This window comes from Heloderma suspectum, chromosome 2, assembly GCF_057233095.1.
Source record: "Heloderma suspectum isolate Gila_16-S chromosome 2, 16-S_ref, whole genome shotgun sequence".
Classification (NCBI taxonomy): domain Eukaryota; kingdom Metazoa; phylum Chordata; class Lepidosauria; order Squamata; family Helodermatidae; genus Heloderma; species Heloderma suspectum.
The window spans coordinates 26,885,611-26,910,564 of record NC_139459.1 but is presented as its reverse complement, the minus strand read 5'-3'; the positions used below and the strand labels follow the sequence as shown (position 1 = coordinate 26,910,564).

At 45.6% G+C, this 24,954-nt stretch overlaps 1 protein-coding gene across 1 annotated transcript in view; it reads right to left on the bottom strand.

Annotated features, from left to right (window-relative positions):
* The window catches only part of SPEF2 (sperm flagellar and cilia associated 2), a 168,802-nt gene that overhangs the window by 80,472 nt on the left and 63,376 nt on the right, over positions 1-24,954 (bottom strand). The window contains exons 14-19 of the mRNA XM_084833059.1: positions 22,323-22,399; positions 19,988-20,091; positions 10,512-10,768; positions 7,003-7,108; positions 6,691-6,848; positions 2,242-2,412 (exon numbers count right to left, since the gene is read on the bottom strand). Of these exons, the coding sequence (XP_084689185.1) occupies positions 2,242-2,412; positions 6,691-6,848; positions 7,003-7,108; positions 10,512-10,768; positions 19,988-20,091; positions 22,323-22,399 (873 nt within the window). The remainder of the gene's footprint in view (positions 1-2,241; positions 2,413-6,690; positions 6,849-7,002; positions 7,109-10,511; positions 10,769-19,987; positions 20,092-22,322; positions 22,400-24,954) is intronic.

Sequence of the window (24,954 nt, the reverse complement as noted above, 5' to 3'; positions counted from 1 at the left end):
GGAGCTTCTCCATCTTTGGCTGCAAAGGACATAATCAATCTGATTTCGATATTGACCATCTGGTGACGTCCATGTGTAGAGTCGCCTCTTGTGCTGTTGGAAAAGAGTGTTTGCTATGATCAGCATGTTCTCTTGGCAAAACTCTATTAGTTTTTGTCCTGCTTCATTTTGTACACCAAGGCCATGCCTGCCTGTTATCCCGGTGATTTCTTGACTTCCTACTTTAGCATTCTAATCCCCTATGATGAAGAGGACATCTTTTTTTGGTGTTAGTTCTAGAAGGTGTTGTAGGTCTTCATAGAACCCATCAACCTCAGCTTCTTCGGCCTCAGTGGTTGGGGCATAGACTTGAATTACTGTGATGTTGAATGGTTTGCCTTGGATTCGTACTGAGATCATTCTATCATTTTTAAGATTGTACCCCAGTACTGCTTTTCCCACCCTTTTGTTGACTATGAGTGCTACTCCATTTCTTCTAAGGCATTCTTGCCCACAATAGTAGATATAATGGTCACCTGAATTAAATTCGCCGATGTCTGTCCATTTTAGTTCGCTGATTCCCAAGATGTCGATGTTCAATCTTGCCATCTCATGTTTGACCACCTCCAGCTTACCTTGATTCATTGATCTGACATTCCAGGTTCCTAAACAATATTGTTCTTTACAGCATCGGATTTTCTTTTCACCACCAGACACATCCACAGCTGAGTGTCCTTTCGGGTTTGGCCCAGCCGCTTCACTCTTTCTGGCGCTACTTGGAAATACCCTCTGCTCTTCCCCAGTAGCATATTGGACACCTTCCGACCTGAGGGGCTCATCTTCCGGCGTCATATCTTTTAGCCTTGTGATACATTCCATGGGGTTTTCTTGGCAAGAATACTGGAGTGGGTTGCCATTTCCTTCTCCAGTGGACCACATTTTGTCAGAACTCTCTGCCATGACCTGTCCGTCTTGGGTGGCCCTGCACGGCATAGCTTATGGCTTCACTGAGTTACGCAAGCCCCTTCGCCACAACAAGGCAGTGATCCATGAAGGGGAATAGCCTAAATGGCCCCCTCCAACTCTATGATTCTATGAACTTTCTCACTTGACATTTTTTTCACAAAATTGCCCATTCCCACTCACTTTTTCCACCACTACCACCACCACAGTTTCATGGTCTGGCAGAAGCACTTGCACTCCTGACTGTTACTAAGCATAATCCCACTCCCTCCCCACTAGGCCCTGAAATGAGGACAGGAATGACCTCCATAACTCTCATCATGTGAACACGGTGGCAAAGCTGGGAGTCCAATTTGACTCAGCACTGTGTGACCCTTAACCGTAACTAAGGCTACTGGGGGAGAGGCAGTAACAACTGGCACAAGAGAAGGGAGGGGATAGAGGAAGGAGCACCCAATTCTACAGCTCACTATAAATAACTTAATATCTAGTTAATATCTTAATATCTAGTTAATATCTTAACTACAGATGGATAGAGATCAGGAGCATGGCAGCCCTCAAAACACATTGTATAAATGCTAAGGAATATCACCTATTTGGCTACAATAGGGAAAGATGCTCACATGAATTTGGCCCAATGGCTACTTACTTGTAAGCATGTTGCTTTTTAGGTTAGCTTCATTACTCAGATTTTGTACCTGTGTCATTTGTTGTATTTAATACTAGTGCCTTTTTGTTGCATTTACTTATAAGAAGCAGTCCCTTTAATGAACTTTATAATCCTTTGTAAAATTTTCTCAAATATGTTAAAAAGGCCAGTCATGTGGTCTACAAAGTCAGTACAAGTACAAAAATGAAATAAATAAAGACTGTACAAGTAGAGATGCCACTGAAATTTTATCTGCCACAAAATTTGAAGCTAATTTGGGGGTTTATCCTCAGAGTGTTTTGCCTAGGGAGAAGCCCCCAAATTATCTTTAAGTTTTGCAGCAGACAAAATTTTGGAGGCAGCTTGAAAAGTGTTCTCATAGGAATTCTGGAATTTCTCAAAGGGGGTTTCCTCATCTCTGGGCTCCCCCTGGATTTCACCTAGACTGAATTTGAACTGAATAGAAGTTATTCCTAAGGGGAATTTGTAGGAAAGTCAAAAGAGCTTTGATAAGGCTAGCAAAAAAAATCTCTTCTGTATGTGGGTGCACCTTTTACAAAAGTGACAGTAAAGAAATAAGCTGCAATCTGCTACCTCATAATTGAAGTCAAGCCACTATCGGATCTACAATATATTTATGCTTTACCAACCTTTAGATGCTTTGACATCTGCTGCAGAGGGTGGCAGCTCCTGTACTTCTATAGAGGGAGAGGGGGGCATTTCCTCCAACTTATCTGCCGTAACCACATGTGCCTCTTCTTCTGGCAAAGAGCGGATCATCTCTTGCAGTATCTCAGCTTCTCTCTTTTCCTTTTCTTTTCCTTAACCATAAAAACAGCAGCAAAACTCATAAAAAGCAATCCCATATATTTATATCTTTCTACCATGTTGCCATCACAGCTTGGAATTAAGATTGCCGGGAGAATTATCAACAACCTCAGATACGCAGACGATACCACCCTAATGGCAGAAAGCGAAGAGGATCTAAAGAGCCTTGTTGAGGGTGAAAGTGGAGAGTGCAAAAGCTGGTTTGAAACTCAACATTAAAAAAAACTAAGATCATGGCATCTGGCCCCATCACTTCCTGGCATATAGAAGGGGAAGAAATGGAAGCAGTGACAGATTTTACTTTCTTGGGCTCCAAGATCACCGCAGACGGTGACTGTAGCCATGAAATTAGAAGATGCTTGCTCCTTGGGAGGAAAGCTATGGCAAACCTAGACAGCATAGTAAGAAGCAGAGACATCACCTTGCTGACAAAGGTCCGCATAATCAAAGCTATGGTTTTCCCAGTAGTAACGTATGGCTGTGAGAGCTGGACTATAAGGAAGGCTGAGCGCCGAAGAATTGATGCTTTCGAACTGTGGTGCTGGAGAAGACTCTTACGAGTCCCCTGGACTGTAAGGAGGTCAAATCAGTCCATCCTAAAGGAAATCAACCCTGAGTGCTCATTGGAAGGACAGATACTGAAGCTGAAGCTCAAATATTTTGGCCACCTAATGCCAAGAGAAAACTCCCTGGAAAAGACCCTGATGCTGGGAAAGATGGAAGGCAAAAGGAGAAGGGGACGGCAGAGGATGAGATGGCTAGATAGTATCACTGATGCAATGAATATGAACTTGAGCACACTCTGGGGGAAAGCGGAGGACAGGAAGGCCTGGCATGCTATGGTCCATGGGGTCACAAAGAGTTGGACACGACTTAACGACTGAACAACAATAACAACAACAACAACAACAACAACCGTGTTGCCAGTAGACAACCTGAAAATTATCCCTCAGGATATCACAGACAACAACTATGATGCACAAATCAGAGTAACATTTACCCAAAACGTCTCTATGCAAGCATTCATGTTGCTTCCCACTGCTCCGCCACCAAAAAAAGAAAAAAAAATCCCACTCACACAATTTATTACATCTGAATAGAAAGAAAAGATACCTGCAGTACTTGTATTTCCTTAGTAACTTTCCTAAATGTTAACAATGCATCAAAGTTCTAGTAAGTTTCAACTTAATAATGAAGTCAATTTAGAGAACAATCCTATGGCCCCTAGACAGTCGGGGGTGGTGAGTGGGGCATAGGATAGTTTGGATTCCTGGATCCGAGGTCGCATACAATGTTCTGACCCCAGACCCAGGAGTCTGAGCTCCCCATCCCTTCCCCTCACAGCTAGTTTGGAGAGAACCATGGCAGCTGCCTCTCCAAGCTTGCGAAAGTGACCTCAGAGAGGAGTGAAAGGGGGCAGTTCTGCGGGTAGGGAGGGGACTGGGGAAGCAGGGATACAAGCTATCCCCAGCCCTCCCCAGTCTCCTTCCCTCCCTCCTCTTCACAACCCTTGCTAGCTGGGCAAAAATGCCTGTCTAGCAAAATGCAGAGCAGGAGAAGTGCAGAGGTGACAATCGCCTCCGTGCTCCTCCTGCTTTGCCTAGGATGCCTGTCAGCCTCCAAGTTGGGAGGCTGATGGGCATCTGGATAGGATTGTGCCCTTATTATAGTAACAAGACAAACTGAAACATTAATGAGACTTACAGCACACTCTTTTGACATGTGTACTCAGAGAAGTAAGCCCCACTGAGTTCAAAGGAAGTTACTCCCAGGTCAGTGTGTCTAGGATAGCAGCCACGAATAAATACATTAGATCATTCCCTTCTTTGTCCCATATTATACCCCAGCTAAATGTTTTGTTCTTCAATTCCCATCAGCCCTAGGTAGCATGGCCAATGGTCAGAAGTGGGAGTTGTAGTTCAAAACATCTGGAGGGTCCCAGGCTGGGGAAGGCTGTTATATCCAATAATACAAGCATACACTGTTATGATCAAGGCTAAGTGAAAATGCCCCCCATGCTATTCCCATTTCTGCTATTTTTGCATTGGGGGGGGGAGGCATGAAGCCCCACTGAACTGAGGGCTGATGGCATGAAACTCATAGGTGCTTCCTGCTCCCTTCAGTTCCTCACTGCTGCTCAACACCATTTTTAATTCCCCAAGATGCCCTGGAATAATGCTACTTCATGACAATATCATTCCTATGGGCATTCTGGGGGGGGGGGAAAGGAAGCCCCCACAACAAGCCAGTTGGAATGACACAATGCCATGACTCGTGCTGAGCGATGCTGTGTCTTGGTACAAGATGCAAGCTGATGCCATTTTGAGAGAGCAACTCTCTGCCTCCCTTGGCTGGCATGGCATTTTGAAAGCTTATTACTCCTATATTGGAATACGCTAAAGGCTTTCCCTGCTGGTCACTAGAATTAGATCAAGGCTTTTGAACTTCTTTGCTTGGGGGCCAAATTCAATTTTGGAGAAGCCCTCAGGGGCTGTAGTCTAGCGATGGGCAGGGCTAAAGGGAAAAATGGACAGGCACAAAAAACACCAGAAATACAAAAAATGCCAGTTTTTTTAGCTCACTGACTGTAATTAAGCTTTAGGGGAGGCATTTCAACCATTTAGAATGGGAAAAAGATGAGGAAAAGCCAGGAAACCACCAAACAATTGGTGGTTGGGGTAAAAGGGGGTGGAACCAGAAGGATGTATGGCTATCTGAGGAACTCCAGAGCACCAGATTGGGATCCCAGGTAGGCCAAATTTGGCCCACAGCTTTGAGGTTCAACACCTCTGAATTAGATTGATGGTCCCATTGTTGTGACAACCCTCCTCGCCACTCCACATTAATTTCCACGTAGGGAAAATATAACATATTAATTCAGTGGGGCTTCATGTACAGAAAGGGTTAGCAATGGTTTTTATGCATTTTATTATGTTTGCAATTTTAGAGTTACGATTTTGATGGTGATTATGTGTTGTACTGTTCTTATGGGTTATTAGCTGCCGTGGGCTCATGGCGAAGGGCAGTATATAAGTCAAATCAAATCAATAATATGTAGTACTTCAGTCATAGGTAAAGTGGGGATAATGGTTAAAGACATTTTGAGGACATGCCTCCTGCATTTTGTACCTTTAGAGGAAAAATAGACATTTATGGGCAGCTGCAGTGTCATGAAAGCTAGAGACTAAGAAAAATATACACGGGATGGATGAATAAGTAGTGGAGGAGCAAAGGAGGTAGTGGGGAAAGTAACTGTGGGTTGTATTGTTTACAGCAATGCTATGTGTTTAACAGAAAAAACAATTATTCAGGATGTGATATAAAGCATAATATTCTAAAATAAATACATGGTTACTGATGACTTCCAGTAAAAAGATCTTAATGGGGAAACTCAATTGCTTCTACTCAAAGCTGAAAAATAAAACAGAGCTCTCATCTTTAGGCATTTGCCAGGTGATCCAACAGTAATTCTATTAAATTCAGTTAATTCCCCAGAAGAGATAATTTGCACCATCCAAAAGTTTATTGGATGTTTACTTTTCAGATGTTGACTGCCAATAGGGATCCCCCCCCCGCCCCGCCAGCATTCTAGCTGCGCTGGGTGGGGCGGGGGGATTGGCTATGACTGTGCAGGCGGTGGGGGGAGATAGGCCTCCCCTCTTTGAAGGCAGCATTTCCTGTAAGCCCCCCTCCTGCCCCCGAACACATCCCTATAATTAGGTAAGGAAATTTGATAATTAGCAGCATGCTACATATCAAGAGAATGAAGGTATTGCATGCTACATACAAAGGTACATATAATTAGCTGCATGCTACATATCAAGAGAATGAAGGTTGCACCTGGTACTGGGACATGATATTGGAAATGCAGTTCCCAGAGCTCGACAGCAGCTTCCGAAATAGATTTCATGACCTAATACTAGAAGGTGACGCTTTAAACTAAGCAACACTGTTGGTTCTTCTATAAGACTCTCATATCCTTGTTGCATAGGAGTAGCAGAATCTGAAGAGTTTCAAAAATGTTTCCTTTTGTATATTCTTGGGCTGACAATGAAAGCAGGTTCTGGGCCTTATTTGGATGAGCCTCAGATTAAATTATAACCAAATTATATCCCAAAACCCTTGGAAGGTAAAATAAAGAAAATACTAGGAGGAAATGGTCATATATTGGCAGTCAGTAATATTTTTTTTCCCCATTCTCTGAAAAATTTCACCAGACTGCTGATGTTTTAATGTGTTTGTGCCTGAAACAGCTGAACAGTATCACTTACTTTTATTTTCGGCTTTAACAATTTGTTCGATTAAAATTTCTTTCACCCTTTGACACATAAGATCTTCCTCTGTCTCTGCATTGACTTTTATTAGTATTTGTTGCTGCTCAGAAAACCAGGTTTCCAGTTTGGGCCACATGTCCAGAAAACCTACAATTCTGTGAAATCAGAACCATGCACAAAGGAGATATAGAAAAGTTATCACAATCCAAATAGAAAGGACTGCTTAAAAATGCTACTAAAAATGCTGGCATGAGCCCTGTTGGATCAGGGCAAAGGCCTGTAGAGTCCAGCATTCTGATTGTAACTTACTTGTGCTGCATCTGGCCCCTCACTGAGTCTCCTTTTTCTCTTCGTTGGACTTCAGCATCTGAAGTCTGATCGCCTCTTTCTTGCCCACTTTGATAGGAGTCAGCTGCTGGGTCAAAAATATTAACATACTTTTTTTGAAGAAAGTGTCCAGGCAGAACATTTGAGTAGTTTTAGATACAGGGCTTAAGGGAGGGTTGGGATTGCTCCTTGGACCCACCATGGGCTGGGTGACATCAGGGGGAAGGCCTCCGCCAGTGACATCAGGGGGAAGGCCTCTGCCAGTGACATCAGGGGGAAGGCCTCTGCCAGTGACATCAGGGGTCACTGGTGGGGGCCCCTCAGATGTCGTCAGGACCCCGGCCAAAGCAGTGCCTAGAGAAACTCCAGCTGGTGCTTTGGCCCAGGCACCAGCTTTGCTCCCCCTTCACACAACCTGCACAGAGAAGATGAAGGAGTAGTGACACATGAGGTCAGGACTCAGCCAGCTCCTGGAAGTGCCAGCTGAGTCTGCAGCTGAGTTTGCTTTTCCTTTGCCTTCAGAGCGAAGCACTCTGCGGGACACGGCCAGCTCTGTGAGGAACCAGCTGAGTCTGAGTGTGAAATGACTGAGCACTCAGTGGCTCTCCTGCCCCAATCCTTTTGAGGGGCGGGGCTTCCAGGAGGGGGAGGGGCTTTGCCCCAGGCCCTGTGGACCAGGCTGGTGGGCCAAAGTTGGCCTGTGGGCCAGAGGTTCTGCATCCCTAGCTTAAGGGAATCAAAACATGAATCTGCTACACCTGCCTTCCCTAACCTGGTACCCTCCAGATGTTTTAGAGAACTCCCAGCCAACCTGGCTAGCGTCAGGAGTTCTGGGAGTTGTAGTCCAAAACACCTGGGGGCATCTGGATGGCAAAGGCTGTGCTACACCATTAATAATATCTGATGTCATTCATTGCGATGGGCAAGCTGCCCACTGGCTCAAAGTTTACCACTGCACCACAGGGGCTGGCTGATGGCAAGCTTATCACAAGCTAGGGTCAAACTTCAGTAGAGTGGTGGACTTGGTGTGTAGAAACACTGCAACTTACGAGCATTTTTGCCAGTGTGGCATTTATCTTTAAACCAGCAAAATGCCCATCATAATAATTATGAAAAGTGGACTCTTGTATATTGCAAGGCTTCCAGTTCAGAGAGACATGCTACACCTCTTATGGGATCTATGTTAGCGCTGGCAGGGTGGCAGGCAGTTTTTCTTTTCCTTGCTGCAGCAGTGCCCCCAAGGACAGCACTTTATTTGTCTGCATAGCAGTGAAAGCACGGGTATGTGAACTCACCCCAGACGAGGTTCTCCGGGCATCCGCCCAGCCCCTGCCCCCATTCGCTGGTCCCCAAGACCATGCTCGAGCCCCTCCTGCGCTTGGGTGAGCAGCCCACACTCACCCCAGCAGCCTCGTCAAGCTCCGCAGTCACAATTTTTTGAAAAACGAAATGACGATCTCAAAAATGTGCATATTTGCATATGCACAAAAATGTGCATTTTTGCGAATGCGTATTGCATATGCCTGATAACACTCATTTTCACAAAATGCGCATTTTGCACATACACAAATATGCACGTTTGCAAAATGCACATTTTCACATACACAAATACATGCATTTCTAAAAATATGCACTGTCATGTATATGTAAATATGCACATTTTTGCTATCACCATTTTATTTTTTAAAAAATGGCAATTGCAGAGCTCAACAAGGCAGCCAGGGTGAGTGTGGGCGACTCACTGAGTGCAGGCAGGGAGTGAGCGGGTGCAGGCGCTCAGTGAGTGAGGCTTGGGAGTGTGGGCAGGGGGGGTTCCGCCAGATTCCTCGATGGAATCAGGCGCCTGCACCATCACTAATTGGAAGGTAATCATTTACTTGCATGGGAGAAAAAAAAGGGTTAGGGTTCATTCAGGGACACAATTAGACTGCTGGGTTGGGATGTACAAATCCCCTACCTGCCAGTCTGGGGGGGGGGGTCTGCAGGGGGGCGAGGCGATCCGTTTCTCCCCCCGGAATCCTATTCGGCCGGCTCCACTCAGCGGCAATTCCATGGAGCCACCGGCCAGCTCTGAAGTGCCAGCGATATGGCCGCCATGCCATATCGCTGGCTGAAGGGGACTACTGCATGCGGCCACAAATGGCGTCCGGGATGCCATTTGCAGCTGTAAAGGCCTTAGTTTAAGGTAAATGCAGCTGTAAATGGCTGCATTTACCTTAAACTAAGGCCTTTACGGCTGCAAATGGCGCCCTGGACGCCATTTGTGGCCACAGTCCCTTCAGCCAGCGATACAGTATGGCAGCCATATTGTTGGCAACCTGGAGCTGGAGGATCCAGCTGAAGATTCCGCAGGGAGGCAGAGGTAAGTCTTCTGTGTGTGTGGACTCTGGGTGTGTGTGGATTCTTTAGAATCTGGACTCACTGGAGTCCGTGGCAGAATTCTCCGCCATCCCTACTGCTGGGCAAATCTACTTCTTTGCTCTGATGAACACTGGCCAATGAGAAGCTGGACCTATACGCATAGCCCTATCCTAGGTTCAGTTTTTTGGTCACTCTAGAGTGCAGCAGAATATTGGAGTGGCATTTATCACTCTCTCTAAAAGCGAACTAAAGTGGTGAGGGCCAACAGAAATGGAGCCAAAACAGCCACTTAAGAGACAAGAGCAAGGTAATCAGCATGCTCAGGGTAGGGATGTACAGATTTTGTAAAATCTATTCTGTCTGCATTCCACTGTCTGCTCATTGACAGAACTGTGGTTCCCCCCCCACATTTCTCGAATTTGTGCAAATTCACATTTGTGTAAATATACAAATCCCTCCCCCCAATGTGCACCCCCCCCTAAAAAGCACAAATCCCCCCCATGCACATTTTCATGCTTTAGTCTATGGGGGAAATGAGCATTTTCAGCCAGTGTTTTTTTTAGTTTCATATTTTTCTACGACTAAATTTGCATAAAATTCCAGAAAGAAAAAGAAAAAAACAGTCCAAAATGCCGAGTCCATGTGGCTCAGGAAAAGCCAGTCCTCTGTGGAATCTGCAGGTTGGGTTCAAAGAAATCTGAACTCATTTGATTCCCTTAGCTCAGGGGAACTTGAAGTACATACAATATTTTAAGAGGAAAACATAGGGGAGTAATCCCATCCCTCCAAATAACAGCCCAATGAAGATGAGTATGCCCATTAGCTATGGATTGTTGAGTGTCAGTTGGAAAAGAAAAAATGGGAAACTGGATGAGAGGGATGGAACTGAGTATCTTGGAACGCATGGCTGATCGGCTGGCACTCTGAACCAGCGCACTCCTGTTAGGCGGTGAGGAAATATTGCAACATTTTTTAGAGGTCCCACTGATACATAAGATTCTTGGAATGTATTGGCCATCCCACTCCTTTAAAGTCAATGGGAGAGTGTCCAGTTGTTGCAATTAGCATGGTTATGTGAATCTGTCAAGGAGGATTGCTTTTTTGCTGCACACATTGAACACTCAACTTACCCCTCTCACTTGCCACCCGGTTTAGCACAATGAAGTCCGAAACATCTAACAAAATAGCAAAGTCAAGACCAGGTGGGTGCACAGATGGCTGTTTTGGAACAGCTGGATCTTCAACCAAGGTGTGCTTTTTCAAGATGTTAGCTTTTGCTTCTGCCTGGTCTGGATCTTGCCCTGTCAGCGCCTTTTCAAGGAGTTTGGCCTGATTCAGTGTCATTGGGAATCCATCCATGATCCAGCCCTTTTCTGGTGGCAATCGACTAAAGCAAAAAAGAGAACCCCCAAAATCACCACATTTAGAGGATTCACTAAGCATTGTACCAGCACTCATATTAGTTTAATCATCGTTCTTAGATGTGTGGTTCTTAGAAATATTTTGAATGTTCTGAGAAAAGCCCCCAAAAGTAATGTTTCAGCTGAGGCAAAGCTAAAAAGAAACCATATGACAAGATCACTGTTCTTTGCTGCAGGGTATTCCGAAACAATTTCTATACTAGAAACACAATATTACGTACCTAATTAGCTCTCTTTTTTAACTCACCAATGCTGCATTTCTCTGTTGGGATTCTAGCATGTTATTTATTTATTTTCTCTCCATAAAATTTTATTTTATTTCATTTTAAAATAAAGTTAACAAAATAAAGGCAACAAAAAGAAGAAAAAGAACATACATAATAATAAATCAAAATCACTGAAGAAGCAAAGGAATTCAGTAATTATAAAACTTAATCTATAAATGGTAAGCTTAAGAACATCTTGTCAGGGTGGACACTGAGCCCATAGAATCCCAGAGTAGTTCTGATTCTGAGGAACAGCAGTCGCTCCTGGGAGAGGAGCGCGCTCCTCTTTCCCAGGACCAACAGTTGACGGAGATTCCTCCCAGCAGCATTCCTAGTTTAGTTAGCAGTCCAGGGAGTGACCGAGCACAGATAGCAGACTTGGTGGATGCACGACGCAGACGCAGAGAGTGGCGCCAGATGGAGGGCGCGGAAAGGAGGCGTAGTGCCAGGTTGGCGCGCAAACAACGGCTGCGCCCAGAGGATCCAAGGGAAAAGGGGAGGGACTCTCCCTAGTCCTTTAGTTCAGGGGTCTGCCAGTAATTCCCTTTCAAACGGGGACCAACTGTTCCAGCTTAGGGCATAGGTACTGTGCTGCTCAGATCTAGTTGCAAACGGTATAGTTGTTAAGTAGTAAAAGAAGAATAAAGCTTTGAAAGGAATTCCTTTGTCTGTGTCTGGACTTGGCTACTGGATTAAACTGAGAGAGGCCTCCAAGGAGCCCTTGACACATCTGCAGTAAAACTAGGGATGTCAGAGAATTCCGCCACAGATCTCGGTGAGGCCGAATGCCAGTGCATTCGGCCCCCCGAACTCCATGGCGGAACGGCCTGCCACCCCCCCGCGGATCCCCCCCGGGATGTAAATATGTAAATATTTATGTAGGCTAAAACGGTGAATCAAAAAGGGGCGCAAATAGCGCCCGCTACTCTATTTGCGTTCCCCTTTATTTTCGCCGTCATAGTCTACATAAATATTTACGTAGATTAAGACGGCAAAAATAAGGAACGCAAATGGCGGCGGCCGTAGCCGCCGCCATTTGCGTATGTGTTTTTTTGTTTTTTTTTTACCCAGAGCCCTCCGCGGCCGGAAATCCGGCTGCGGATGGCTCTGGCCTGGCTGGGCCTGGCCAGCTGCTCCGCGGAGCTGCCGTGGAGCACAGCCGGCCACGGAGGATTCCGGGGGGGAGGAATGGAGCGCCTCCCCCCCAGCGAGGATTCCAGGGGGAGGGACGGAACGCCTCCCCCCCACCATCAACATAATCCGTGAAAGGTGACTTTCGTACATCCCTAAGTAAAACATCCTAAGTAGGAGCTTAGTACCTAACTAAAGTAAAAATATAAGTTATACAACATATAAAAAGTGTGTGTGTGAGTGTAAGTCATTTTGTGTGTATATGTGTATTAATCAGAAAAAATATAAGCAACCGTACTTGGTTGGAATTGGATCCTAAGTTTTATGAACGTCAACACAGGAAATAAATGGAAACCATGGTGCCATAATATTATTCTTCAAGGTAGGATTCCTAGCTCACTGCACTTGCTAAGTAAGTTCATACATAATGATTTTTAGTTGGTTGCTTTGGGGACTTCCAGTTACATGCTATACATGACTTTGCAGCTGTATAAAATTGCTTAAAAAGGTCCTTATGGAGGAATCCAGGATCATTAGGTTCAAAAAGATGATGCAGCATTCTTTTGGGACTTACCACTGGTCTATCATGAAGAAATTCCTGACAGTAATCAGCAACCATGTTCCAAAACTCCTGCACTGTGGAACACTCCCACCAAAGAAGAAAGTATGAACCAATGTGACCACACCCTTTCCAACAACATTGACTGTAACTTGGATGTATTAGGTGAAGCAGGAGTAATGTACCACCGATTGAGAACTTTGTATTCTCATCTTTGTACTCTGATCTTTGTATTCTTGCATGTGATAAGGCATGCTCATCATCCAGCACAGACTCCGGAATGACTTATGTACACATTGTTGTTGTTCAGTCGTTAAGTCATGACCGACTCTTTCTGACCTCATGGACCATAGCATGCCAGGCCTTCCTGTCCTCCGCTCTCTCCCGGAGTGTGCTCAAGTTCATATTCATTGCATCGGTGATGCTATCTAGCCATCTCATCCTCTGCCGTCCCCTTCTCCTTTGGCCTTCCATCTTTCCCAGCATCAGGGTCTTTTCCAGGGAGTTTTCTCTTCGCAATTAGCTGGCCAAAATATTTGAGCTTCAGCTTCAGTATCTGTCCTTCCAATGAGCACTCAGGGTTGATTTCCTTTAGGATGGACTGATTGGACCTCCTTGCAGTCCAGGGGACTCGTAAGAGTCTTCTCCAGCACCACAGTTCGAAAGCATCAATTCTTTGGCGCTCAGCCTTCCTTATAGTCCAGCTCTCACAGCCATACGTTACTACTGGGAAAACCATAGCTTTGATTATATGAACCTTTGTCAGCAAGGTGATGTCTCTGCTTCTTACTATGCTGTCTAGGTTTGTCATAGCTTTCCTCCCAAGGAGCAAGCGTCTTTTAATTTCATGGCTACACCGTCTGCGGTGATCTTGGAGCCCAAGAAAGTAAAATCTGTCACTGCTTCCATTTCTTCCCCTTCTATATGCCAGGAAGTGATGGAGCCAGATGCCATGATCTTCGTTTTTTTTTAATGTTGAGTTTCAAACCAGCCATTGCACTCTCCTCTTTCACCCTCAACAAGAGGCTCTTTAGATCCTCTTTGCTTTCTGCCATTAGGGTGGTATCGTCTGCATATCTGAGGTTGTTGATAATTCTCCCGGCAATCTTAATTCTGACCAGTGATTCATCCAACCCGGCATTTCTCATGATGTACTCTGCATCTAAGTTAAATAAGCAGGGCGACAATATACAGCCTTGTCATACTCCTTTCCCAATTTTAAACCAATCGGTTGTTCCATGTCCGGTTCTTACTGTTGCTTCTTGACCCTCGTACAGGTTTCTCAGGAGACAGGTAAGGTGGTCTGGTACTCCCATCTCTTTAAGAATTTGCTACAGTTTGTTGTGATCCACACAATCAAAGGCTTTAGTGTAGTCAATGAAGCAGAAATAGACATTTTTCTGGAATTCTCTTGCTTTCTCCATGATCCAGCAAATGTTGGTGATCTGATCTTTAGTTCCTCTGCCTCTTCGAAACCCAGCTTGTACTTCCGGTAGTTCTCGGTTGGCATACTGCTGAAGCCTAGCTTGTAGGATTTTGAGCATCACCTTGCTGGCATGTGAAATGAGCACAATTGTACGGTAGTTTGAACACTCTTTGGCATTGCCCTTCTTTGGGATTGGAATGCAAACTGACCTTTTCCAGTCTTGTGGCCACTGTTGAGTGTTCCAAATTTGTTGGCATATCGATTGCAGCACTTTAACAGCATCATCTTTTAGGATTTTAAATAGCTCAGCTAGAATACCATCATCTCTGCTAGCTTTGTTGTTACTAATGCTTCCCAAGGCCTACTTGACTTCAATCTCTAGCATGTCCAGCTCAAGTTCAGTGACCGCACTATCATGGCTATCAGGGACATTCAGATCTTTCCTGTGTAGTTCTTCTGTGTATTCTTTCCACCTCTTCTTAATCTCATCTGCTTCTGTTAGGTCCCTGCCTTCTTTGTCCTTTATCATGCCCGTCTTTGCACAAAACGTTCCCTTGAGATCTCCGATTTCCTTGAAAAGATCTCTAGTCTTTCCCATTCTATTGTTTTCCTCGATTTCTTTGCGTTGTTCATTTAAGAAGGCTTTCTTGTCTCTCCTTGCTATTCTCTGGAACTCTGCATTCAGTTGGATATATCTTCCGTTTTCTCCCTTGCTTTTCGCTTCCCTTCTTTCCTCAGCTAGTTGTAAAGCCTCATCAGACAGCCACTTTGCTTTCTTGCATTTCTTTTTCTTTGGGATGGATTGAGTTGCTGCCTCCTGAACAATGTTACGGACCTCCGTCCATAGTTCCTCAGGCACTCTGTCTATCAGGTCTAATCCTTAGATCTATTCCTCACCTCCACTGTATATTCAGAAGGGATATGATTTAGGTCATTCCTGTATGGTTTAATGGTTTTCCCTAGGTTCTTCAATTTAAGCAAAAATTTTGCGATAAGAAGCAGCTCATGATCTGAGCCACAGTAAGCTCCAGGTCTTGTTTTTACTGACTGTATACAGCTTTTCCATCTTTGGCTGCAAAGGACATAATCAATCTGATTTCGATATTGACCATCTGGTGATGTCCATGTGTAGAGTCGCCTCTTGTGCTGTTGGAAAAGCGTGTTTGCTATGATCAGCATGTTCTCTTGGCAAAACTCTATTAGCCTTTGTCCTGCTTCATTTTGTACACCAAGGCCATGCTTGCCTGTTATCCCGGTGATTTCTTGACTTCCTACTTTAGCATTCCAATCCCCTATGATGAAGAGGACATCTTTTTTTGGTGTTAGTTCTAGAAGGTATTGTAGGTCTTCACAAAACAGATCAACCTCAGCTTCCTCGGCCTCAGTGGTTGGGGCATAGACTTGAATTACTGTGATGTTGAATGGTTTGCCTTGGATTCGTACTGAGATCATTCTATTGTTTTTGAGATTGTACCCCAGTACTGCTTTTCCCACCCTTTTATTGACTATGAGTGCTACTCCATTTCTTCTAAGGGATTCTTGCCCATAGTAGTACGATACGATACGATACTTTATTGCTTAAAGCCATAGGCCACCACAATTAAAAACATTAAAAAGAGAGAGAGAGACAGAGAGAGAAAGAAAAAAAAAGTACAGTCTTATATTTGTATATACATAAATTCATACATCTAACAGAATCATCCCTAGTAGGCTGTTTGGGCTTTGGCATGTATTTTCCTTGAGGCCAAGGAATATTTTGCTACCTGGGCAGTGGTGAAAGCATCAGAGCCAGAAAGAAACAGACACAGATCTGTTCTAAAGGTGTTCTATTTAGGAGTAGGGATGTACGAATCCCTTACCTGGCTCTGTGCAGGGGCATCCACGGTGGGGGGGATTCCGTCCTTCCCCCCGGAATCCACGATGTGGGGGAGGTGCACCATCCCTCCCCCAGAATCCTGCCCGGCCAGCTCTGCTCTGCGGCCAAGCCGCGGAGCCGCGGCCGGCTCTGGCCGCCCGCAGCCAGACATCCGGCTGCTGGGCAGCCCTGCAGGGACGCAAATGGCGGCTGTCATAGCCGCTGCCATTTGCATCCCTGTATTGAGCCATGATAGGGTACGTAAATATTTACTTAGCCTATCACGGCAGGGGGAAAAACAACCCCAGCGTATGCAAATGGCAGCAGCCGCCACCATTTGCGTACGCTGGGTTTTTTCCCCCCTGCCGTGATAGGCTACGTAAATACTTACGTAGCCTATGATGGCAGGGGTGAAAAAAACCCAGCGTACGCAAATGGCGGTAGCCGCCATTTGCGTACGCTGGGTTCCCCCCCCACTGCCGTGATAGGCTACGTAAATACTTACGTAGCCTATCACGGCCTCCGCAGGGACACAGATGGCATCCCTGCGTTAGCCGTGATAGGCTACATAAGTATTTACTTAGCCTATCACGGCTATGAAGAGGAGGAAGCGAATGGCGGCTGCAGGACAGCCGCCATTCGCAAAGCAATGCAGACGGGAGCAGGTAAGTGCTCCGTTTCGTGCACCTTTTGTGGGGTGGGGGTGGCGGGGACTTCGTCCCGCGCGCCTTTCGTGGGTTGGGGGGCGGGGGCTTCGTTCCATGATGGATTTCAGGGGGCCAAATGCACTGGCATCGGCCTCACCGAGATCCATCGCGGAATTCTTTGACATCCCTGTTTAGGAGGCTCTGGGAAATAATGGCAAGAAATTTATGCCTAGGATGGCCATAGAGAAGGCATCTTACTAAGTAATGAGAGACATCCTCAACCTCCCCAGACCCACAGATACAGAGTCTCTGATGGACTGGGGTATTATCAAATCTTCCCTCCAAGAAGGCAGAAGGCATGCATTGTAGACGCAATGCTGTAAATGATATCCGGAAGTGAGGCACAGTCAGAGTTGTAAAGTAACTCTCCAGACCATATGATGTCTTATATAATGGGTACCAGCAAGAGTAAGGCATTTGTGGGATTGTAACCAAATCTATCCACCTAGAATAAAGATAATTTTTTTCTTTAAGCCTCTGCTTTACGCTATTAGAAGGGGAAGGAAAGGACTCAGTATCAATTTCATAAGCTTGCAACATAGGTTTGGTCAGGTTTACCCAAGACTTTTGGGATGGGGTCTGAAGTTCCTCTTGAAAGCATTTTTTTGGAAGGCCGGAATCGCTCATATGGGTCAACTTGAGTCAATACAAAGCGAGAGCAGAGTAAATAGATGTTTTAACTGAAATCAATCCTACTTCTGCCCTTAGAAGGGCCCCAGGTGTACTGCGGGGGACAGTTAAGAGAGATCTCATAAAAGAGTTCTGAACCACCTCAAAAATAGAGGCATTCGTGTATCCCCATACCTCAGCCCCATATGTCAGTTGTGAATCTACCTTCTTCTGAAATATCTCAACTGCAGGGGCAACCAAACTTCCCCCTTGTGATTGAGAGAACTGAAGGAGAGATTGAGTAGACTGGGGTGATTTCAGCTTAATTACATCTAGATGTTGTCTCCACAAAAGTTGGGCGTTGAAATTAAGGCCCAAATATCTAAAGTTGTTCATTTGTCCAATGGATTCATTGTCCAACTTCCACATATGTGTTTTCCTTTTCTTCCCAAATACAACAATTTTAGTCTTAGCATAGTTAATAGACAAATGCTCTCTTGTGCAAAATGTACTCAACTTTCTCAAGAGCCTTTGCATATCAATTAATGCCCATATTAGTAGATATAATGGTCACCTGAATTAAATTCGCCCATACTTGTCCATTTTAGTTCGCTGATTCCCAAGAAGTCGATGTTCAATCTTGCCATCTCATGTTTGACCACCTTCAGCTTACCTTGATTCATTGATCTTACATTCCAGGTTCCTAAACAATATTGTTCTTTACAGCATCGGATTTTCTTTTCACCACCAGACACACCCACAGCTGAGTGTCCTTTCGGCTTTGGCCCAGCCACTTCACTCTTTCTGGCGCTACTTGGAAATTCCCTCTGCTCTTCCCTAGTAGTATGTTGGACACCTTCCGACCTGAGGGGCTCATCTTCCAATGTCATATCTTTTAGCCTTGTGATACATTCCATGGGGTTTTCTTGGCAGGAATACTGAAGTGGGTTGCCATTTCCTTCTCCAGTGGACCATGTTTTGTCAGAACTCTCCGCCATGACCTGTCCGTCTTGGGTGGCCCTGCACGGCATAGCTTATGGCTTCACTGAGTTATGCAAGCCCCTTCGCCACAACAAGGCAGTGATCCATGAAGGGGTATGTACACATAGATAGCAACAATCACACTGATTCTGCAGTCTCATGCATAGGAAGCTGCCTTAAATCAGGTCAGACTATCTGTTCATCTAGCCAGAGGGTGGGCATCAAGCAGCCTGTGGGCTGCATACGGCTCCCCCTGGCCTTCTTTGTGGCCCCCACTCCCTGCCCTCTACTGCAAACATTTCAGTTTGGTGGTGAAATCTGATGGTGCGGCTGCCCATCAGATGACCCTTTGGCCCTTGGCTTTAGACTGCACCTCAGGGGAAAGACAGGGCTTCTCCCGCAACAGAAAACAGTAGGAACGGTGCTGCAAAGGCACAAAACATTAACCACTGAACAAATGCAAAGCATTTTGACATGACTTCAGTGTACAGGCACAATTTTTTTTAAAGGAGAGTTTTAAACGTCTTGGTGCCTGTACACCAGGTGCTCTACAAAGCCCTCCAGTTGCTCAGTAAACCTTCTGTTTTGGCTACCTACCAGAAACTGCAAATACAGCGGCATTGTCACACACTTTCAGGCCACAATACTTGCCTCAAGGGTTGCATTTGCTTCTATGGGTCAGAAAGTATGCAAGTCTGGGCTAGAAAGACTCCATGGGCCAATCTTCACAGGCGATTTACTGTGGAGGGCAAGCACTTTGAGGTCGTTTGGGTCACATGATGTTCTTGCCAATCCACCGCTTCCTTCTGGAAAAGGCACAGTTTCTGAAAGTCCTTTTACTGCATCTCTTTCCTAAAATGTGGCTCCCACGTGGTTTTGCCGCAGTGTGCCATGTCCCCCTGCATTAAATCCTGGGCATGCCTCTGTCACCTGGCAGTGACATGGTCAAGGGCGTTGAATGCCCCATTCTCTCTTGTTTCCCCAATCGAAGTAGCTTTTCCTATTGAGAAAATCCCCATGAGCGCTACAGTGACCCCTCACAATACCGCAGTAGTGCGGACACTCATTCACCTTAGATAGCCTGCTTTTAATCTTTAACATATCCCGCCCTCCCTTCTGTGCATGTTTACTCGGAAGTAAGAAATAAATCTTGCTTCCCTGCAGTGAATCTTTAACATATCTCAATGCATATGGAGCCACGGTTTATCACATCTCTAATGTGTTAGGCCTTGCACAAAGCGTCTGAACAGATAAGACTAGCCCATAGAGAAAATTAAGAAGAAATAACTGTGTCACAACACTTCCTTGTTACTTACACGAAGTATGGCATGCCTTTTTTTAATCTTGCGGAATTTCAGATGGATGCTTTCTCCTACCTTTCCATTTAAGAGGCACAGGTAGAGATAAAAGATATCCCTGTGGGCATTAGTTGTAATGATTTGTGATCTGCATGTGTATGGCAAATAAGGATGCACTTGCCTGCTGTGATGAATAGTGCCTGCCCCTCTAAGTAGCCTCAATGATTTTAATGGGAGAGTATTATCAGAGTAATTTAGCCTTTGTCATGAGTAATGATGACCAAAGCTGACCCTAGCCCTAGAGATATTGAATCACATGCAAATATAGTTATGCAGACTCTGCTACCTCATACCTAATAGCTTCCACTATGATGCCAATCAGTAATTCGTCTGGAATGCTTTTCCCTTTCTTTAACAGCACCTCTGCCGCTGCACCGAGCTGAGCACGAATAGAAAACTGTGGAATTGATAAGAGAAATTTAAACAGGGAGGAGAAAGCTTAGTAAATCTAGAGTAATTTGATTAAACAGGCATACATTCCTCTTTATAATGGAAGTTCTAACTTCAACAAATAGCAAGACATTTGGCTAAGGTAGACCAGCCTACTGAGGTCATTCCTAAGGACCTAAGGGCCAAACATCACGTGATATTGTTCACATGGTTTGTCCTTGTGTGCCCGATTCTTTTTCAACAAAGGGAGGGGGGAGCAAACTGAACCAGGACCATGGTATGCAGGAAGAATGGCTTTAGGGATGTACAAACCCACCCCCGTCTGGGTTCTTTGGGTGCCTGCCCAGCCCCTGCCCCCACTTGCTGGTCCCTGAACTGTGCTTGAGCCCCTCCCATGCTTGGTGAGCAGCCCAGACTCATCCCGGCGGCTTCACCGAGCTCCGTGGTCACCATTTTTAAAAATAAAATGGCAACGGCAAAAGTGCATATAGTTGCATATGCGCGAAAACGCGTGATTCGCAAATGCGCATATTTGTATATGCATGAATATGTGCACTTGTGAAATGTGCATATTTGCATATGTGTGAATACGCGCATTTGAGAAAATGCACATTTTCGCACATGCACAAATATGCGTTTTTTTGCAATCGCCATTTTAATTTTTAAAAACTGGCGACAGCGGAGCCCAACGAGGCCACTGGGGTGAGTGCAGGCCACTCGCCAAGCATGGGCAGGGAGTGAGCAGGGGCAGGGGCTCGGTGAGCGGGGCTTGGGGGTGCAGGCAGGGGGGTTCCACCACATTCCAGGACGGAATCAGGCACTACGCCATCCCTAGATGGCTTTAATCCTTTGCCCCTGCCACAGACCCCTTTGAAATCCCTCCTACCCCCACACACGCCATATGCAATGGGAGGAAAGCTCCCACTGGTGCTACATATTGGAGTGAGTGACTCCACCTTCTCCCAGGCTGGCCACTGACTCTCAATAAGAGAGGCTATTAAGCAGGGAAGAAGAACCTCCAGACTTCTGGCATTCCCGATAGTCACACCTCTTCCCCTGACCCCACTTCCCCCCCCCCCGATCATTTGGCAGTTTCCTGGGTTTTGTGCAGCCCTCCCACCCATTCTAAATGCATCTCCTAAGGCAATAAGAGCTTTAAGCTAAAATATGCTGGTATTTTTGTTATTTTGGTCCTGCCCCTTTGCTTTCAGCCCCACCCTTCACTGGAATACAGCCCCTGAGAATTTCTCCAAAATGGAATTTGGCCCTCAGGCTGAAAGAGGTTCAACACCCCTGCCAAAAATGCATCCTGTTCAGGCTGGGCCTTTGCCTGGGCAATGACAGTCTTTTTTATCTTACAGGTTGTTCCCTGGTTCTGTCAGGGGTGTTTCTGAGCTCAGAGAGTGGGATAGCTGTTCAGATTCTGAAGGAGAATGATCAGACATGGGGAGGTGTTTTCCTAGGCTAGTCCAGGTATGAGTAGGCCTGCTTCTCAGGTTACAAACATACAGATGGCTGAGCTTGAAGGTCCCTCCTCACCACCGCCCCCAGTGAGAGGTAGCAAACAGGAGTTTGACCTAATAGATGCCAGGCGCAGAGCAAAGGGAGAGAAGGCAGGTGCGGAACTTAGATGGTCTACCCAATTGGCCTTGCATGAGAAGCTGCACTTAGAGGCCTTATGAGAAGAGAGGAACCTCTCCCCCTTAAGTTAGCCTAGCAAGACCGCCTCCCTCTTCAAAGGGCGGGCAATTCTCGTTAATTCCATTTGGATCCCCTGAAGTCATTCCTTGTAGACAGAAAGTTTCTCTGAGAATTTGCATCTGTATGACCCTGTGAAGTAATTAATTAAAAGCTGCAGACTGAAGCCTCTCGTCTGTGTATGTTTGAGCACTGAAGTGAGGTGGGGGCTAAGGGAATCTTGACAGGTTCTGACCTCTCAGCTCAGACCCTGGCTTGGTTATGACACCAGGCCTCCACTCAATGGCTGTCTACAGCTCAGCTTTGGTCCTTGTCTAGAAGATACATGGAATGAATCATGAAAAAACTAAAGCTGGGATCAAAAGATGACAAAAATATATATCCTCAAATATTTGAGCAGAGATGACAATGGAACAAAAAATGTGTGTACTATGTATCACAGACAATGATGCCTCTATTGTACCACCTTCAACTCTCATGTTATTGTTGTGTTCAACTTTAGGATCTTTATAGCAGGGAAGTTAAAATCCAATTGCATACTTTGGTTAATTCATCCTCATGGTCACTCATCTCCTCTTGTTCACTCATCTGAATGGAGGCTGTTGTTTGGAGATCTTCTAAGAATAGTAAAAAAAAATTAAGTACAGCAGAGAAATTTATATAATTAGTATTAGTACATTATGAATGCTTGCACCACGCAAGCATTCAATACCCCGAGAAGCTTGCCATCAAAGAAAGGTCCCATCAATTCCGTCAGCCAAGTTCTTAGAAGGAACCTAAGTCTAGTTCCGCGTGATCATTTTTTATAACAATTAACATGGTGTGTGTGTGTATGTGTGTGTATAGCTTGTGTTCCATACACACTTTGGAGATTAAAAGTATTTGCTGTTCACATATACTATAAAGGTCCAGATTTTTGTGCTATCTAGATGTGTTTTGTTGTGCTCTAAGCACTTTGGTACCTTGAAAAATGTGTTGCTAAAGGGTCTTTTTCAGAAGTTGTATGCCTCTCTTCTGGAACAACTACCTCAGACAGATATTTGAGGTGCCTTCTCATGATTTTTAGGCACCAGGTTAAAACTGTTCCATGATTGCTGCTGGTTCCTAGTTCTACTGTTCCATCATTTTAAGGATTTTTGAGGTTTCATGCTGCTATTAATTGATTTTGCTGCTGCTACTTTGTTATACTTTGGGATTACTGATGATGATAACATTTTATTATGTTTTCTGTACGTCGTCTTAGGTCGGGCTAGGGCAGCAACCTAAATTTGGCTGCTTTATCTTTCTGCAGTGGTTTGCCAATTTATTTCTTTTTTGCCAAAAATAGCTCCCAGACCCTCTGAAGTTGCCCACTCCTGCCTTAGATCCTTTTGTAAAAGGGCAATTAATAAATAATTTTTAAAAACAAACAGAATTTCCATTCTCTGCTCTCCCGGCCCTGAGAGAGGAGTTGTGTGATTTGCTTGCTGATACAGTGGCAAACCCCTCCTCTTCTTCTCAGGATTCTTTTCCTTATATGATTCCTTATAACTCATCCTACCTATTGGAATTCCTACTTTTATTCTTGTTGCACACTGATCTTCTACAACATTGATACAGCCTCCTCCTATACATTCTCTTCCCTTCCTTTTGTTGTGTCCTGCTACTTTCCTGTCAGGATTAGCTCAGAGCCAGATCTTTGGGCAGGAAACCAGGAGAACCAAGCACACAGGCATCCCAGGCTCAGCATGTAGAAGGACCAAGGGGTGTCACTGGAGCCTGGAAAACATCCTGAGATATAAAAGCCTTCGCTTGCTGCCCAACTTGCTGTTGTGGAATCTCATTCTGCCAAACTCCTAGTCTTGTGTACTCGTTTCAGCTATTCAGTTGGACAGCTTCTTGCTGTTTCAGTGATCTTTCCCCGTTGGACAGCTCCACAGTCATACTGGTAAAGCAGGGAATTCGAGCCACACAACAGGGATTGAAACGCTTACTTAGCAGTATGGCTAATAGGGATGGCGGAGAATTTCTCCCCGAAACTTCGGGGGGCCGAGCGCCAACGTGTTCGGCCCCCCGAACAAGTTTCGGGGAGAAATCCTCCGCCCCCCCGCCCCCCCCCCCCCGGGACAGGACTTACCTTCCCTGAATGTCCCTCCCGGCGGCGGGTCCGGCTGGCGGTTCGTCCGGTGTTCGAGCGGGGCGGGAGCGGCAGCCAGTCTTTCGACCGGCTGCCGCCCCCGCCATTGCAATCAAAGAAAAAAAAAAAAAAGTCCCCTGATAGGCTACATGATGATTCACGTAGCCTATCACGGCTAGATTTGCAAAGTCAGCCGTGATAGGCTACGTGAATCGTCACGTAGCCTATCACGGGTGACTTAAAAAAAAAAAAAAGCACATACGCGAATGGCGGCCCCCATAGGGAGCCGCCATTCCCGTTCCTTATTTGGTCGCTGTAGTCTACGTCAATGTTTACATAGACTACGGCGAAAATAAGGGCAACGCTATTTGCGTTGCCCTTATTTTCGCCGTAGTCTACGTAAACATTGACGTAGACTACAGCAACTAAATAAGGAACGCGAATGGCGGCTCCCTATGGGGGCCGCCATTTGCGTACGCGCTTTTTTTTTTTTTTTTTTAAAGTCACCCGTGATAGGCTACGTGACGATTCACGTAGCCTATCACGGCTGACTTTCCAGATCTAGCCGTGATAGGCTACGTGAATCGTCACGTAGCCTATCAGGGGACTTTTTTTTTTTTTTACTTTCGTGTTCGCGGCCGGGCGAGGCGGGAAGCCTCCTCCCCGACCTGAATTTCGGCCGGGCGAGGCGGGAAGCCTCCCCCCCCGGCCTGAATTTCGGCCGGGCGAGGAGGGAAGCCTCCCCCCCCTGGCCTGAACTTCGCGGGGGGAGCAGTGAAGCGCTCCCCCCCACCGCGAAAAAGCTGCGAGAAAAGGTAAGTGACTTTCGTTCACCCCTAATGGCTAGCTATTGTTTTTCTCCTTTTTGTACTTTTTGCTCTGCCTTCTTGCCAGATGTAGTGGGAAAGCAGGAAAGTAAACGCTCTTCACGTAGCGCTCAGATCACAATTATGCGACGAAACCAAAAGTAGATACAGCAGAGTAACAGTCTCGTCTAGAAAACTCCAAGCCTCACTGAAAGTGTGACTTCCTTTCAACAAACAGGTGTAGGATTGC